General features: G+C 40.8%; 3 protein-coding genes and 2 non-coding genes across 5 annotated transcripts; 2 read left to right on the top strand and 3 right to left on the bottom strand.

Moving 5' to 3' along the window:
* The first annotated feature begins 1,673 nt into the window (after nt 1–1,673).
* LOC102704662 (protein DEFECTIVE IN MERISTEM SILENCING 3) lies at nt 1,674–6,422 on the top strand. The gene is made up of 8 exons (XM_015832608.2): nt 1,674–1,758; nt 1,843–1,928; nt 2,051–2,165; nt 3,088–3,322; nt 3,442–3,633; nt 3,711–4,031; nt 4,296–4,515; nt 5,691–6,422. Exons 2-8 carry the CDS (start codon nt 1,884–1,886, stop codon nt 5,772–5,774), a joined length of 1,212 nt encoding a protein of 403 aa, XP_015688094.1. The 5' UTR covers nt 1,674–1,758; nt 1,843–1,883; the 3' UTR covers nt 5,775–6,422.
* Nucleotides 6,423–6,724: 302 nt separating this feature from the next.
* Nucleotides 6,725–8,829, bottom strand: LOC102704381. Its single transcript, XM_015832609.2, has 3 exons — nt 8,482–8,829; nt 7,427–7,655; nt 6,725–6,811 (listed from the first exon to the last, which is right to left on the bottom strand). Exons 1-3 carry the CDS (start codon nt 8,802–8,804, stop codon nt 6,809–6,811), a joined length of 555 nt encoding a protein of 184 aa, XP_015688095.2. The 5' UTR covers nt 8,805–8,829; the 3' UTR covers nt 6,725–6,808.
* Nucleotides 8,227–8,298, bottom strand: TRNAQ-CUG. The gene has a single exon. It is a non-coding gene; the product is annotated as a tRNA-Gln (tRNA).
* A 290-nt stretch (nt 8,830–9,119) lies between the features above and the next one.
* Nucleotides 9,120–9,191, bottom strand: TRNAQ-CUG. Its single transcript has one exon. It is a non-coding gene; the product is annotated as a tRNA-Gln (tRNA).
* A 3,883-nt stretch (nt 9,192–13,074) lies between these two features.
* Nucleotides 13,075–15,850, top strand: LOC102704107 (E3 ubiquitin-protein ligase SINAT5-like). The gene is made up of 3 exons (XM_015832808.2): nt 13,075–13,619; nt 14,622–15,008; nt 15,308–15,850. The coding sequence occupies exons 1-3, from the start codon at nt 13,371–13,373 to the stop codon at nt 15,665–15,667; spliced, it is 996 nt and encodes a 331-aa protein (XP_015688294.2). The 5' UTR covers nt 13,075–13,370; the 3' UTR covers nt 15,668–15,850.
* Nucleotides 15,851–16,699: the final 849 nt, after the last annotated feature.

Genomic DNA, 16,699 nt, shown 5'->3' with positions numbered 1-16,699 from the left:
GTTATGATAGGTGAGTTTACATCTTGCTAAAGGATGTTTTTTTTCTTTTTTTCTCTAGGACCTCATCTTTTGTAAGATTTGTACTCTAACTTTGTAGTGACCTTTTGCAACCAAACTTTAATAGGGACTAGCGTAGGACTGTAGGAGAGGTGGTGAGGGATTGAGAAGTAGAAAGTGCAGGAAGTGTTTGATGGCATATAAAGATAGCCGGGGCATTGCCGCGAACTTAGGTTCCAAGATGCCGCGAGCTACTAATATGGTAACTCATGTTCCTAAAACACATGCATTAGCTTTCTAGTGCCTGGACTTAAGGGTGTGTTGGGATGTCTAACATCGGGTTGCCTTAATGCCTATTTTCTCTTTATGGGAGGAGATCGGGACAGTTTGCCCCCTATTCAATGGGACAGGAGGCCCGCTCACTCCTTAGGAAAGGGGTCAGGATGGCCAGATCCCTCTCAAGAAGGATGAGGTTGGATCCTGAAACAATGGGAGCTGCTGGTATGGGAATCGTAGTTCTCGTAAGAACGACGGCCACAATTCTACTACTTTTATACTTTGATGCATAATAGATAAAATAGTTAACATGCCACTTTACAAACGATCGTTAGTTCTTAGAAAACAAACTCATTCCATGGTTTCAATACGATGAAGTTAATTGTATGACTGAATGCAAATATTACCATTTATTTACATCATTTACAGATTATGAGTTGCAAATACTGATAGTTATTATGAATTACATTGAATGCGCGGTATATGCTTATATTTTCACCTCTAGCATTAGGGCATTCACACTGCGTTGACGTGACGAGTGGCCCAGGCCCGCCATGTCAGAGAGAGAGTGCGATGCAATGCCTGGACGATTCCGTGCAGAGGTTCGCGTGCCTTGGGCATGACGCATGTGACACCTGCACCACCCCACGCTTGTGGCCGTCACCTCCGTCGGCCCAAGCTCCGCCATCTTTATTTTGCCGTTTCCAGATCCGCTGGCTAGAGCCACTTTGGTTGTCCCGGTGCTCCGTTATGGACCGCTGCCTCCGACACCGGAGGTGCAAGGGGGGGGGGGAGCGACCGAATGGGAGAGAGGAGGGAAAAATAAAAAGGCTGAAATGCAAAGTGGCCGTGGGTCCTATTTAATAAGATGGTTTCCACTGTAGAAAGAGTGATTTTAAAATGTATTCGTCTACGTAGCACAGAGAGAATACTCAACCTTGTAAATGTCCGTATGACATGTTCAATGGAGTTTATTATGGGCTCTATCTCAAGACATGTCAGCAGAAAAAACTCCTCATACAAAGAATAATCTTTCAATCTGACTCTTCATAGTTACAGGCTAATTAATCCCCGTTCATATTCCATCTGATTAGCGTCTATGTTAGAGCAGCATATATACAAAGCAGACTTTCTGGTTGTCTCTTAATTTTATGCGCTAATAATCGATGTTTTGCTGACTCCATACAAAACAACCACTTTTCTTTATCCTATTATCTCTCTTACACGTCAGCGAACATGCAACCATAGCGATATCAATCAGAACCCTGCCCTTAGTGGTAGCTATCAAACAAGCCCTAGATCTATACGAAATTCCCCGTCTCCATCCCCACACCGAAAACTGCCAAATTCCTTCCCCTCCGAATCTCTCCCTCCCACTCTTCCACGCTCATCTTCAATCTGCCACCGTCGCCTGCTCTGTCGCGCGCGTTCGTGCGCAGGACAGCGCGCCGGTGGCATCGGCTTCGCCGCGGCGATGGTGGGGAGGTGGGTTTCGCCCCCCTTCTCTTCCTCGTTTTGCTCTCTACTGCGTGACCTTTTGATCTATCTCCCTCCCTCTCTGCCCTGCAGATTTGCCACCTAGCTTCCTGGTTCAACCTGCAGAGCGCGGCATGGAGGCTCCACTGACGCTGCAGATATTCGAGTTCACCAGTAAGGTGTGCCTCTGCTGCTGCTGCCTCTGCCTTCTTAATGCTGCTGTTGATGATGCCGAACTGAAAACATTGCAATGCTTGGGAAAATTCGTGTCTGATATCGGGTTGTGTGCGTGGGTTTGCAGGAGATGCAGGAGGAGCTGCAGAAGCTGGGGCTCAAGGTGAACCACCACGAGGAGAACATTAGGTTTCTCAGGTCTGAGCTAAATGTCATCGAGGAGTTGTGTGCCGACCTGGGAAGTAAGACGCTACTGCCTTCTGAATTAAGATGTTTTGGTTTTTACTAGATTCATATGAATAAACCTGAAACGGATGGAGTAATAGGTATGGTAGATAATTCGAGCATGACTTAATTAATACTATGGTATATAATTCGAGTATTAAGTTGCATAGTTCTTGGTAAATAAGCCTGTTAACTATGGAGCTTCGGTCGTGATGACATTCATACAGAGATCACTTTATATTTTTCGCTGTGAGCATGTGGCTAACTGTGTGTGTGAAAGGAAATTGACATTTCTATTTTCTAGTATGTAAGATATATTCTCTACAAACCTGAATTCCATATTTACATTCAATTATCCAGATGTGGAATCATGGATAGTGGATTTATGAAGAGGATGACAAACCCATGTTTTGGCATGAAATTATTCATGTGAGAGATGGGATGGGGTGTGGAACCAACAATCCCCAACTCAAATATTTTAAATAGAAATATATAGATAATTAGATGTAGTTGTTGATATCGTCGGAAGAGAAACTCAAATTATTTGGGATGAATAAATATCCTTGTGGTGCTATTATTTCACATGGCATATGCATCTATGTAAATCAAAATTAGGTCTCTTTGATTAGAATATCTTAAGTTTTGATCTCTACTTATTGGCATTATTGGCAGGATTAGCCAACTACTGATAATGAAATTGGACTCTGTTTGCACAAACCTTGCTGTCCATTGCACCTTCACAGAAATTTGTGTCGGAACCTTTATTATTCTCTAATGTTCTTAGCACCACGATTGGTCCATTTCATTGGATGCCTGTGGGTAAAGCTTGAATTTATCGTGCAAGTAATGTAATTTGAATAAAAATAACAAAGCTATCTATATACCTTTTCTTTAACTCATTGCCTTTATTTATATGCTGAATTTTGGAACTTTTCTCAGTTAAAATTGGCAATTATTATTCATCAATGGCGGCCATTTCAAATAATGACACATCTGTTGAAGAAGCGGAACAGCGCACTATTCAAAGTATACTCAATCAGGATGAGACAGCAGCGGGGATTATCTGCCAACTGAAAGTCCGTCATTATCAGCATGCGTCAAAGCTTCCACTGGTGAAAGATGTTCTTGGTATTGTTGCTACTTTGGGAAAATTAAATGATGATAACCTTAGCAGGTCATTTTTCTCTCTTTGTTTTGGTGCAAGATTTAGTGCACCAATTGGTGCAAAGTTAGTGGGCATGATGTTTTTATTTACTTGGTGGTACCCATTTTTTTCTTATGTATTTGTTATAGAATACTCTCAGAGTACTTGGGATTGGATAATATGCTTGGTGTCGTCTGCAAGACTTATGATGGTGTCAAGGGTCTTGAAACATATGACAAGGAAGGTATAATTGATAAAACCAGTGGCATTCATGGCCTAGGTCGCACAATTGGAAAATTTGTAGATGGAAGATTCACTGTATTTTGTCTTGAAAATATAAGGTGTGTTTAAATGTGCTATTATATTTTGGACTCAATCAGATGAACATCTTAACATTATGCACTATTACACTTTGCAGGCCATTTTCTGGTGATTTGATGATCAATGATCCACAGAGAAAACTTCTTTTGCATAAGCCAAGGTTGCCTAATGGGGAGATTCCTCCTGGTTTTCTGGGTTTTGCAGTAAATTTGATACATTTGGACCAGACAAATTTGAGTTGTCTCACAGCTGGGGGCCATGGTCTTAGGGAAACTTTGTTTTACAGCCTGTTTTCTCATTTGCAAGTCTATAAGACGAGAGCTGAATTGCGAAATGCTATTCCATTGATAAATGATGGTGCTGTGTCTTTGGATGGTGCTATACTGAGGCCTAATGGCTCATTCTGCCTAGGAAATAGGTATGCAATTATATGAATTTATCCTTTAACATTAAATAATAACACTGATGGACCGTTAGTGTTCTTCACATTGTGGATCCTTCAGTGATTTTTATGTCCTTTAATGAGTATGAGCTGTTCGTGTTGCTAAAATAATGTGCTAACTCTATTACACTGTTTGTGTTGCTTATACCATCATTTTTCTGTTTAGTCGTATTGTCAAACAAGCATACAAAGCATAATGACCTTTTTTTTTGTTACAATTATTATATATGGCCTTTGTAGGACAAGCTTGGGTATAAAATTTCCTGTAACCGTAAATCTTGGTGTCTCAAACTTACCTGGAACTATAACTGAACTGGAAGAGCAAGTTAAACATAAGAACTGGGAAAAGGAAAGGCTTCTTGAGGACATGAAAAGAGAAGGAGATTTGTTGAGCCAAGTTAAGGATTTGTTCAGCAAGAAAAAGCATCAGCTCATGGAATATCTCACTCAACCAGCAATGGTACAGGTGAACTTTCTAATTTATTATTTTTTAACTGCATTAATTTGGTAATTTATTGTCATCCAGAGGCAAGACCTACAGTTAGATAATGAATACTACACCCGTCCTAAAATATAAACATTTCAAGGTTGTTTAGTAGAGATTAAGGTTAAGAAGAAAGACTATGATGCTCCTCAATAGATGAGGAATGGATAGGGGTTGGTGGGTAGGTGAGGATAAAACGATAAGAATTTTTGATGGAAAATGATTGATGTGATAAGCATTACTGTGAATAGTGCCAAAAATGCTTATGTTTTGGTACAAGATTTAAATTCTAGAAATGCTTACATTTTGGAGTGTAGGGAATAGAATGCACCGTTTATATGAGGTGTTACTGTAATAAGTACACATACAGGAGCTGCCTTCTAACAGGGTGGGCTCTGCTAGAGAATTTAATAAACTTAGCTTGGTTTTTGTTTAGTCTTTCCTGAAACTGTAAGACGCATGTAACTGCCTTATGAGGGTAAAGGGGAGGCCAGAGGGGTCTGCCAGAAAATCTGATACGCTTAGCTTGGTTTTTGTTAAGTTTCTCCTGAAACAAGAATTCTTAGGGTGCATGTAGCTGCCTTGTGAGAGTAAAGGGGAGGCCAGAGGTGTCTGCTAGATAGTAAATGCTCCATTTGAAAAAAGGAACTTGTTCAATGAAATAGAAAGTGCAATATTATTGCTGCAATCAATTGATCATTTATTTGACAAAACTGCGATTGATTAAATAGAAGTAACATGTTCATTAGTGCATAGTTTCATCCACTCTATCTATGGCTTATGTAAACAATAAAGTGACTTACATATACACTATCTATTATCGTAACATACAACATGTTATACTATTGATAAGACGTCTGTATAGCAATACTATAAATTATTGTTCATATGTTCTTAGGTAACGCGAATTTACGGCCAGTTAACTACTTAACTTGCCCCTGTGAAAACTGGCCAATCCTAGGATGAGGTCCATGTTCAAAATGTTTCTTTGAAGATCGATTTTATTTTAATTTGCCCTTCAATATCTAGTTTATACTCGCCATTTTTAATATGTGTTTCTTCAAATTTATTTTTTTATCCAAAATGTATTGAATTCAGAAGAATGGAAAATGGTGATATGACAATGGACCTGATGTCCTTTCCTTTTCCAGAGAGTACAGGGTTCACCAACAGTTCGTTCACCAGCTACCCCTGGAAGTAATCCATTTGGTGCAAAGCCTTCCCACCTGCGGTGACAGCATAAACGCTTAGCTAAATACATGCATTCCCTTCTCATTGGAGTTAGGTAGATGATGGCCTCATGCCTGCAGAGCCAGCTGCATTTTGCAACTATCTTGATGTTAGTTTCAGGGGCACAGTTGGAACCGTGATAAGGTGGACATACATAACTGACAAACCATCAGATCATAAGTTAGGGTGTCACTTTGCTGTCTGCAGCAGATTACCCCGTTAGTTTTCCTTCGCTTTCACTAGCTTTTTTGCATCTTCCAAAGGAAGATGATAGAAGGGGTTCCATCTAACCAAATTCAAGTAAAGAATTGAAGGAACATGCAAATGACGTGGTTTCTCCATTAATTGATTCAAAGTATGCTTTCTGAACATCCTTGCTGGATGATGCAAAGGAACTTTTGTTTTGAACATCCTTGCTGGATGGTGTAGACGAAACTTACAATTGGTGAAGAGAAACAGCTTGATGAGAATCATTCATTTTAATTTCTCTTACTGATTTTTAAGTGATGGTCCTAAACTGTTTGTAGCCAGGGCTGTATAACCACGGTACCATCACTTGTATATGGCATCAACACAAGTACATGCGTGTTGCTGCCGTTTGATGTAGTTTTCAGATGATCTATGTTTTTGTTCGCAATACATTCAGTAACAGTATTTTGAATCGAAATTACCAGTCATGTCCCAGTGAAGAGTAATCATCAAGCCAGTGAATAAAAAATTTGATGGTATTACTACTCTATCATAGGATAGTACTTCCAATACAATTATGCTATTACACTTGGGTAGCAATAGCAATATGCAAACCATGAAAGCCAGGTGACACTGGAATATTCAGTCAATCCGAGCTAAATGGGGCTACTGAGTTTTGCAGGCTGGATTTAAACACTCTTGTCTGACCTAGATAATGTTAAGAGTCTGACATAATTCTTGACATTCTTGGTGATGCATACTCTGCCTTCTCCTTGATCACGTCAGACAAAATTGCTTACATTTCCAGACTTGAAATTTCTTGGATTGGATCACCTCTCAGTCTTAGCTCTCACTGCAAGTTGGAAACCCAAAGTGAGATCAGCTGATATGTTACATTGTACGAGCAAGAATCGTATGTGTTTGTTTGGAACACAAGAATTTCATATAAAAGAGTTTACTTTATTCTCGGGGAATCTCTGTTTCCTACGAAAATCATAAAAGAAGCGTATTTTCCTCGTATTTTTTCTCTGCTTGCTATGAAATTTGAACGAAAATAATAGAAGAAATGTTTTTTCCTTATATATTTCTCTACCTGGTATGAAATTTGAACGAAAATCATAAATGATTGTTTTTTCCTCGGATAATTACCCATCTCGTGAAATTCCTACGAACTTCATAAAAAAAAAGTTTTTTCCCATCTTAGATTTCCTCTCATCCTCTGTTTCCTGTGAAATTCCTAAGAATGTCATAATCAAATGTCATTCTCTTTTGATTTTAATAGATAACATCGTTGGCTTTTAAACATTTTTAACTGTTGTGCTATTCAAAGCTGTTTTGCAAGTATGTAAAACATAAGTTATGCTTAAATTATATCAAATGACAAATCAAATAAGAATGAAATAAATAATAATTACGTGAAATTTTTACACGTCTAAATGTTTGAAAGAAAAACGAGACGAGCAGTTACCTTTTGTTTCGTCTTGGAGGAGACCTTCTTCCCCCTGCCGGACGCCACGTCGTCCATGCTCTGCCCCTGCCGCCGGTACCGGCCGCCGGAGGCGACGAAGCCGGGGCACGGCCGGTACGCCTTGATCGGCCACCACCCGAAGCCCGGCACGGTGGCTATGCCGCCCTGGATCCGCCCCTCGCCGTTGCAGCCCCTCTCCACCTCCTCCCGCCCGCACCCTCTGCATCCCCTGAAGACGAGGAGATCGAACCCACCACCGCAACAAGCACAGATTCTCAGCTAACATGCATGGATCCAAACTGAACTGGATTGGTGGTTTCTGATTTAAGATCACAGGTACATTTTCTTTTTCCAGTTTTTTTGAGGAAAAGAAGATGTTTTTTTTTTTCTCTTCTCTCATTTGGCTTCAAACTGGTAAATGTAATCGGCAATCTTCAGAAGATTGCTTCGAGATGGATTTGCTAAACTGGTAAGCAGAATCTTGGGTTACAGATCACAGATGGTGCTTGTCATTCTAGCCAAAGTGTGTATACGTTTTTTTTTTTCAATTTTCAGGAAAAGAGAACATTTTTTCTCTTCTCATTTGGTTTTAAACTGGCATATAGCATCCATCAGCAATCTTCAGAATATTGTTTCGAAAGGGATTTGTTTTTAAACTGGGATATAGCACCCATCAGAAATCTTCAGAATATAGTTTCGAAAGGGATTTGCTAAAGTGGTAAGCAGAATCTTGGCTTTACAGATCACAAATTGTGCTTGTCATTCTAGGCAAAGTGTACATACAGGTGAAAGAAAAAAAAAGGTTCCACCGAGATTTGAACTCGGGTTACTGGATTCAGAGTCCAATGTCCTAACCGCTAGACCATGGAACCACTTGATGAAACATGAAAGAAGACATATATAATATTGAAGCCGACAAATTCAGTAAGTTACAGATTCTTGGACTCATTCTGACACTACACTAGAAGTCATTAACCTCTGATTAATGCCAAGATCATGCTAATTAGAGATACACATGAAGTTCCATCTAAGAAAACAAAATTAAAAACACAAACCTGAAGTTGGGGTCATCCCTGTAGCTGACAAATTCAGGCTCAGGAACTACCACTGCTGCTGCTGCTGCTTCTTCTTCCTGGGAAGCAGTAGCAGCAGCAGCCACTGCCTCCTGCTCCTTGGTCACAGCAGAAGCAGCAGAACTAGAGGAGCCACTGCTGCTGCTGCTGCTGCAGAGAATGCTCCCTCTAGGCACCTGTGAATGATGCTTCTTGCAGGCCAGAGAAGAAGAAGAGCCGATGGTGCCTGGAAAGGAGAGGGTGTGGACGGCGGCGGCAGCAGGAGGGGCAGGGAGCTGCAGCCACAGCGAGGCTGCCGCTGCCATTGATTAATCTTGGTGTGTGACCTGCTTCCTCTGCCTCTGCTCCGCTCTTGCTTTCTTCCTCCCGGAGAGAAATGGAGGGTGCGAGGAAGAATGGAGGGCGAGCTGGGCGCCACGTGGGATTGCTACCTTGTGGTGGGATAATGCGTGGTGGATGCTTGCCCGCCCGTTGGGTTTATTTTTCTTTGGGGAAATAAATGTTTTTTGGGGGTTTATTTTGTTTGGTGGAATAATTTGTAGGGGAAATAAATGTATTTTCTATTTGTTCCATGAAAAATTGAACATCTAGTAGCGTAAAAAAAATCTGTGCTAATAAAGAGGTTCCACCGAGATTTGAACTCGGGTTACTGGATTCAGAGTCCAATGTCCTAACCGCTAGACCATGGAACCGCTTCTGACATGCTGATCCTGATTAATTATATAAACAATACATATGCATTTTGCCTTAATTACTTAACAGTAAAATTACACTGCAGGGCCCTGAACATGCTAGCCGGATTATTATAAGTCCATGATCACTGTGTTTTGATCGTGTGGTCTTTTTCAGTTAGTTCTTGTCTATCTATCACAGCATCTTGCAGACCAGCAAGCCTTGTGTTGAAACTCTGCATATTATCACCAGTTCACCACAAACAACAAGATTAACAAGCATATTATCACCGGACTACTAAATTGTATGCTTTTCATTATTTTAAAATCCAAAAAATATAAAATGCTCTCTCTTTTCTGCTCGCAGAAACATGGTACTGTTAACTGGCAGCCATTTTCCAGTCTCGGGGTCCCCTCCATCCATTGCTCACCGCCGACGCGGCGGCGCTTGGCCTCGTCCAGCCACGCACCGCCCGTCCTATGCACAGACCTAGGCCGAGTTCGATTTCTGCGGTTAGTTAACTTACCCACTTGTTGTTTTTCGTCCACACGTTTTTCGAACTGCTAAAGGTGTGCTTTTTGCAGAAATATTCTATAGAAAAGTTGTTTTAAAAAATCATATTAATTTATTTTATATTTTTAATAATTAATAATTAATTAATAATGTACTAATCTATTGCAACGTTTTTCGCGCCATATAAGTTCCACGCCTCCAAATGAACGCGGCCCTACTCGTCGTCTTCGCCACCGGCGACTTTCTTCTGCGGCGCTAGTCTAGCCGGCCGGCGGTGGGACGGCCGCGCTGTGGGGTCCCTCCGATCGACAAGGCCTGCGCGGCCCAGACTCCTTCCGAATTTCTTGGGCCATCGCCGTACTTTATGGGCCTCAGGCCGAACTCCGCGATCATATCAGGCCCAGCATTGTGACGGCCGATTGCATGCGGCAGTGAATTATAACAGCACGGTTGCAAATTTCGCAACTAAGGGCAAATCGCCTACGTTGGACAAGTTCAAGCACTCACTGCAGCCGCGTTCGACAATACCGGTTACTAATAAATATTCTCTCTTTTTCTAGGTGTACGTTTTTCAAACTATTAGACAATATATTTTTTAAAAAAGTTATATATAAAAGTTGTTTAAAATTTATATTAATCCTTTTCTATTTTTATGATTAATGATTAATTAATCATATGCTAATTTATTACCGTCTTTTTTGCGTGGTTTAATAACCCCACTGCCAAACACGGCCTACGTGTAGTTTCATTTCGAAACATATTACGTGTAGGCATGCTGACATACATACACTACCGCTATAAACCATACGCGTATCATCTCTATTGGATAATAAGCACCTCCGAATACTGACCTTCTTATCTTGAAATAGATGAAATTACATCACTGTTAATGGGTACATCGATTATTATTAAAAGAAAAATTATATGTAAATACGAGCACCAATGTTAATTCTGGAACCCCGTTACAGAGGTTTTACCACAAAGAGCCTAATTAGGTAAGATATGCTTAGTTCACGGATTCCTGAGGTGTAAATATATACACGCACACAAATACAATAGTACACTGTATAAATTACAAATTGGCTTTCTCATTTAGTCATTTACTCAAACTAGGGGTTACTTGAAGAGTTGATGGGCAAAACAATCACCATATTACAAAACTTTTCATGAAAAATGGTCCATAGACCAGCAAAATTGTTTCTATCTTGGTGTGTACTTCCTCATATCAAAATACAAGCAATTTTAATATTTAAATTTTGTATCACAATATAACATTTTACGCTGATTTTTATAACTATGATGACTGTAATGACTTCATAGCTAATCTGATGCTGGTAAAGGGAACCTAGGTAATTTAAAATTCGAAATTAATCATTGAGATGACTTAATTTGAAAACAATCTTTTATTGAAGTGGGCATAACGTAATTGGTTAGGTTTCTTGTTGTGGTAGAACCTAACCACCTGGGTTCAAATACAAGATTTGACGCGAGCTCTTACTAATTACTTTCTACACTCATCAACAGAGAGATGTCCACGGGTGACTTTATCAATATTAGGATATGGCTGAACTTCGAATGTGCTCATACGGATATAATGCATGCATATTTATTTTCAACCATAGGTTTCAAAACAATATTTCTCTTTCTAGTATGGCTTTTCTAGCACAACACTTTCTTATACAATACTCAAAGAAAACGTTTAGTCGTTCTTCCTAGTGTATTGTCATTAATTATCAAAATCGATTAGGGCCTACTGTAAAGAGAGAGTCGTAGATGAATTGGACTAAATTGGAGCTGGCTGTATAATTTGTTACTATCTTCATTCTAACATAAAGCTATTTCTGTTACACCATCGTTTATTCTGAAAAAAACTATTTCCAATCTACTTCGTCATTGCAACCAATCACAAAAATTCTCTATTTAATTTTTTACACACATTTTTTTACTAATTATAATATTTCTTTAATAATTTTATCTACTCTCTTGATCCTTGTATCTAGCTGTAGAAATTGTTACGTTTTAGGATAGAGAGTGAGGGGTGTTTGGTTCTTCTCAGCTTTTTTTAAGTCCCTGTCACATCGAATGTTTAGAAACTAATTAAAAGTATTAAATATAGACTATTAATAAAAACACCTCGTACTCTGGACTATTTTGCGAGATGAATCTATTGAGCCTAATTAGTCCATGATTAGCGAACATTTGCTAATTATGGTTTAATTAGGCTTTAAAAATTTGTCTAATAAAATAACATTTATTTATGCAATTATTTTTTATTATCAGTCTATACTTAATACTCCTAATTAACGTTTAAACATCCGATGTAACAAGAGACTAAAAAAATCACCAAATCCAGAAAGCCACTTACTTCTCGTATCCATTACTTCTCGTATCCACGTGTAGAAATTCTTTCTTGTGCGAAAATTGCTGTAGGGCCTTATTTAGTTTCTAAATTTTTTTTCTAAAAACATCAATCGAATTTTTGGACACCTAAATAAAACATTAAACATAGATAAACCAAAAAACTAATTGCACAGTTACGTAAGAAATCTTGAGACGAATCTTTTAAGCCTAATTAGTTCATGATTAGCCATAAGTGCTACAGTACCAACATGTGCTAATGACGGATTAATTAGGCTCAAAAGATTCGTCTCGCGGTTTCTAAGCTAGCCGTGAAATTCGTTTTTTCATTCATGTCCAAAAACCTCTCTCAACATTCGGTCAAACATTTGATGTGATGTTTGTGGCAAAAAATTTTGGTAACTAAACACCATATCCAGTTGCACGGAAACGGAGGACCCAGCAGTTATTGCACCTGCATCTGGTCGTCAGCATCAGATCCCTACTCTACTCTCTACTCCACTCCATACGACTGGGTAAACCAAGACCATCAAAGTCAAGTCGGTCAAAAATTACCCCAGAATTTGTATCCCCTCGCATATGCTTATAAGCCAAATTTTAAATTTTAATTTTATTTAAAGTTAATTTTAAAAAACTTTCACTGAAGTGATAGAAATAAAGATATAAAAATTTTATTTACAAACTATTTTTAATTTATAATTCATACCGTTAGACGTTAGACTTAATAGAGTTATACCGTTAGACTTAATACCGTTAAACTCTAAATAATTTCTAATCTTATTTAGAGTTAATTTTGAAAGTATTTTTATTAAAATAATAAAAAATAGAGATATAAAAAATATCATCTACAAACTATTTTTATTTATAATTCATACCATTTGACTTTTCCCGAGAAAAAAATCGAGCGATCACCCCGTCACCGTGCTCGCCGGAGGCGGGGTCCATGGTCCGGACCGATGTCGCCGGCGCCACCACCACCCATCATCATAACGGCCACGCGAGCCCCAGCGGCGTGGAGACGGCAGCAAGCAATAATAGCTGGAGCAGCGCCCCGATCCGCACCGGCCGTCGCGGTCGTCGTCGTCCTCCTCTCCTCCCCTCACCTAATCCCACATCTATTCTCAGCCAAAAAGCTCCCCCCTTTCCTCCCTTTTCCCTTTGTTTTTAGGAAGCCCAGCCCCCGCAATCCGCGGCGCCACACCGCCACAAAGCCCAACCGCCGGGAGCCGGACGGAGCCCGCCTCCTCCTCCTCCTGCTGCTGCTCCTCCTCCTCACTTCCTCGCGGTCCAGGCGCGTCGCGTGGGCGGAGGAGGCGGGGGGTGAGGCCATGGACGTGGACAGCGTCGAGTGCCTGTCGCTGCCCGACTCCGCCGCCGCCGCCGGCGCGGCCGCGGACGCGGACGACGTCGGCATCGCGCTGCACGCGCACGGCGCGCTCCTGGCCGCCGCGGCGGCCGCGCGGGCGGCGGCGAGCGCCAAGGCCGGAGGGGGCGCGGCGCCGGGGGCCGGGAGCGGCGTGCACGAGCTGCTCGAGTGCCCCGTCTGCACCAACTCCATGTACCCGCCGATCCACCAGGTCAGGCCGCGGCCGGCTTCTCGAATCTCGCGTGATTCGGCGGCGCTTAGCTGATGCGGGATTCGGATGAGTCCTCCTCGCTTTCTCGGGATGCGATTCATCGCGGGTTTGGAATGGGGATCTGTGTTCGTCCGCGCTTGGGAATTTCGGGGTTGGGTTGAATCAAAAAACGAAAAAAAAAATGTCATTTTCGCCATGTCTGTCTCGACTTGATTCCTCTTGAGCTCTTGATTGGAGCATCTGATTCGACGACGATTGCTATCGGCACAATGGGAGCCGAGCCGATTTCTCTTCGTCGTTCAGAATTTCGTGGGATCTGGACGTTTTGGGGGCTCTGGATTGGCGTCATATATTTTCTGATAATTTCGATTATCTGTTCTAATACCAACCTTCGCGGACTTAGCTTATCGATTAGGCGATGATGGTTCATTTCCTCGTTATTTTTCTAGTAATTTTGGTGCTCCTTTTTGACATTTAGTCGACGCCTGAGAAGCAGCAGCAAGTTTGGATCTTGCGATTGTTAGATGGCTAACATCTGCTATACTAGCTTTGTACAAATTGGAGCAGAGCGTTAGGATTAGGATTTTTCCTCGGAACAACAGCATAAAAATTGTTAGATGACGATTAATCGGTTATTTTGCTGGAATGTGCCACCAAAATAAACATGCCTGCAAATCAATCGGCTTATCTTTGGCAAAGTTATAAATATAGCATCTTAGCATTTAAGCATGGCGAGTTTTCCCTTTAGCGCAAGTTGCAAAAGGGAAGGAAGACAGTGATACATATGAAGCATGTGCTGTGTACAAGGAAATCAGTTAATCTAAAAATGGATCATTTGAAGATCCTTAGGCAAGATATGGTTGAATTCACTAAGCAACTCGGTTTTTCAAATAAATGCTTCATTGTATCTGATTGATCTAGTGGTGTAAAACTGAAAAGTCTTATTCACTATGTATTTCTGATATTTGGATATGATTCTCATATCTTTGAATTTGTTTGCAGTGCCAAAATGGACACACTTTGTGTTCCACCTGCAAAGCTAGGGTGCACAACCGTTGCCCTACATGCAGGCAAGAGCTTGGTGATATCAGGTGTTTGGCACTGGAGAAAGTTGCTGAATCGCTTGAGCTTCCCTGTAAGTACTGCTCATTGGGGTGCCCGGAAATCTTCCCATACTACAGCAAGATAAAACATGAAGCACAATGCATGTTTAGACCATATAATTGCCCCTATGCTGGTTCTGAGTGTGCTGTGGTGGGTGATATCCCTTATCTTGTTGCCCATTTGAGGGATGATCACAAAGTTGACATGCATAGTGGTTGCACATTCAACCATAGATATGTCAAGTCGAACCCACGAGAAGTCGAAAATGCCACCTGGATGCTGACGGTAAGTATCTATAGACTGTGCCCCTCTTGTTATTCTTATTTAAACTATACTTCCTCTGTTTCAGGTTATAAGACTTTCTAGGTTGGCCTAAATCCATCCATATATCTATGTATATGTTTTGGATATACGTCTAGATTCACTAGCACACCAATGAATATAGGCAAAGTCAGAAAGTCTTATAATATGAAACAAAGAGAATAATATCTTCATGGTAGATGTAAGACTATCTTTGGTCACCATACAAAAAAAAGCATTTTACTTAGAGATTTTGACACATTGAATTGCTGTCTTTTGGGTAGGTCTTCCACTGTTTTGGGCAATACTTCTGCCTGCATTTTGAGGCCTTCCAGCTTGGGATGGCACCGGTCTACATGGCCTTCCTCCGTTTCATGGGTGATGAAAATGAGGCAAGGAACTACAGCTACAGTCTTGAAGTCGGCGCCAATGGCCGGAAAATGGTATGGGAGGGCACCCCCCGGAGTGTCCGGGACAGCCACCGGAAGGTGAGGGACAGCCATGACGGCCTCATCATCCAGAGGAACATGGCGCTCTTCTTCTCAGGCGGCGACCGGAAGGAGCTGAAGCTGAGGATCACCGGCCGGATCTGGAAGGAGCAGCAGACCCCGGATGGCGCCTGCATACCAAATCTCTGTAGCTAAGCAACGAAAAATGTTCAGGAAAACACAGAACTGAGAACTCCACTTTGTGCAACGCTTCATGTTGTACCTTTGCTAAACAAATGCTAGGAGGGTAGGACGCTCTTGTAAAGTAAATTGTGTGTATATGGCACGCCATATCTTACAGGTTGGCTGATCAAGCGTTCAAGCTCTCTGTTGTTTCGATCTGAAACTGCATTTTTGTTACTTCCTGTTGTTATTAGCAAGTTTCGATTTTTATGTCAGGAAATTTCAGCGTCTCCAACCATCGAATGCCAGAGGAATGATTAGAGTCATGAGATGTAGATGTGGACTTTATTATTTTTTTTTTCAGTTGGTGATGGCTTTTATTATTCTGGAGAAGCTACAAGTTGACAGCAAAACATGGTTGGACACCTACGATGATGTCAGCATTTCTGGAAGCTGATATCAACCATTTTTCCAGATTGGACCCATTGATTATACACATATTGATATTTATTTTGCTTGAGGACAATCTCATGTGATGGATTAATGACTTAAGTAATGTGTTGATGTCCTTGTCAAGATGGGCTAAGTGACTGGAATTTGAGAGCAATGGGCAGGAGGTATTGAAGGGATCTTGGCCTCGTTCGCAAGTGGAATGTGAGAGAATTTTTTTCCTCTTTTTTCGTATGCATGCATCGTGAACTGCTAAACGGTGTATTCTTTGTAAATAAAAATTATTGTAAAAACAGATTAATCTATTTTTTAAGTTCGTAAAAGTTGATACTCAATTAATCATATGCTAAAGATGTTATTCGTTTTACGTGTGCTGGTTAGATTCGCCGACGCCATCAGCTCGAACGAGCCCCTTATTGGTTAACTGAGAACATGACCCCAATAATTGCAGGGGAAAATATTATCTTCTCATGATTAAAACAAGTTAACAAGGAATCCAGATTATGCAACAATGTTGAAGAACAGTAACACTTACCGATAGATAGTAAATATACGTTTGTGTAACATTGAACAATGCAGAGTCACATTTTTCCTGCATAACTCCAGAAAACTTAT

Source organism: Oryza brachyantha, chromosome 1 (genome assembly GCF_000231095.2).
Source record: "Oryza brachyantha chromosome 1, ObraRS2, whole genome shotgun sequence".
Lineage (NCBI taxonomy): Eukaryota > Viridiplantae > Streptophyta > Magnoliopsida > Poales > Poaceae > Oryza > Oryza brachyantha.
This window is presented reverse-complemented; position numbering and strand designations above follow the sequence as displayed.

Coding starts and splice junctions, on each gene's coding strand:
- LOC102704662 (XM_015832608.2), top strand. CDS start 1,884: ATGGAGGCTCCACTGACGCTGCAGATATTCGAGTTCACCAGTAAG. Junction 1,929..2,050: donor TATTCGAGTTCACCAGTAAG/GTGTGCCTCTGC, acceptor GTGGGTTTGCAG/GAGATGCAGGAGGAGCTGCA. Junction 4,516..5,690: donor ATCTCACTCAACCAGCAATG/GTACAGGTGAAC, acceptor TTCCTTTTCCAG/AGAGTACAGGGTTCACCAAC.
- LOC102704381 (XM_015832609.2), bottom strand. CDS start 8,804: ATGGCAGCGGCAGCCTCGCTGTGGCTGCAGCTCCCTGCCCCTCCTGCT. Junction 7,656..8,481: donor AGGGATGACCCCAACTTCAG/GTTTGTGTTTTT, acceptor CCTCGTCTTCAG/GGGATGCAGAGGGTGCGGGC.
- LOC102704107 (XM_015832808.2), top strand. CDS start 13,371: ATGGACGTGGACAGCGTCGAGTGCCTGTCGCTGCCCGACTCCGCCGCC. Junction 13,620..14,621: donor TGTACCCGCCGATCCACCAG/GTCAGGCCGCGG, acceptor ATTTGTTTGCAG/TGCCAAAATGGACACACTTT. Junction 15,009..15,307: donor ATGCCACCTGGATGCTGACG/GTAAGTATCTAT, acceptor TCTTTTGGGTAG/GTCTTCCACTGTTTTGGGCA.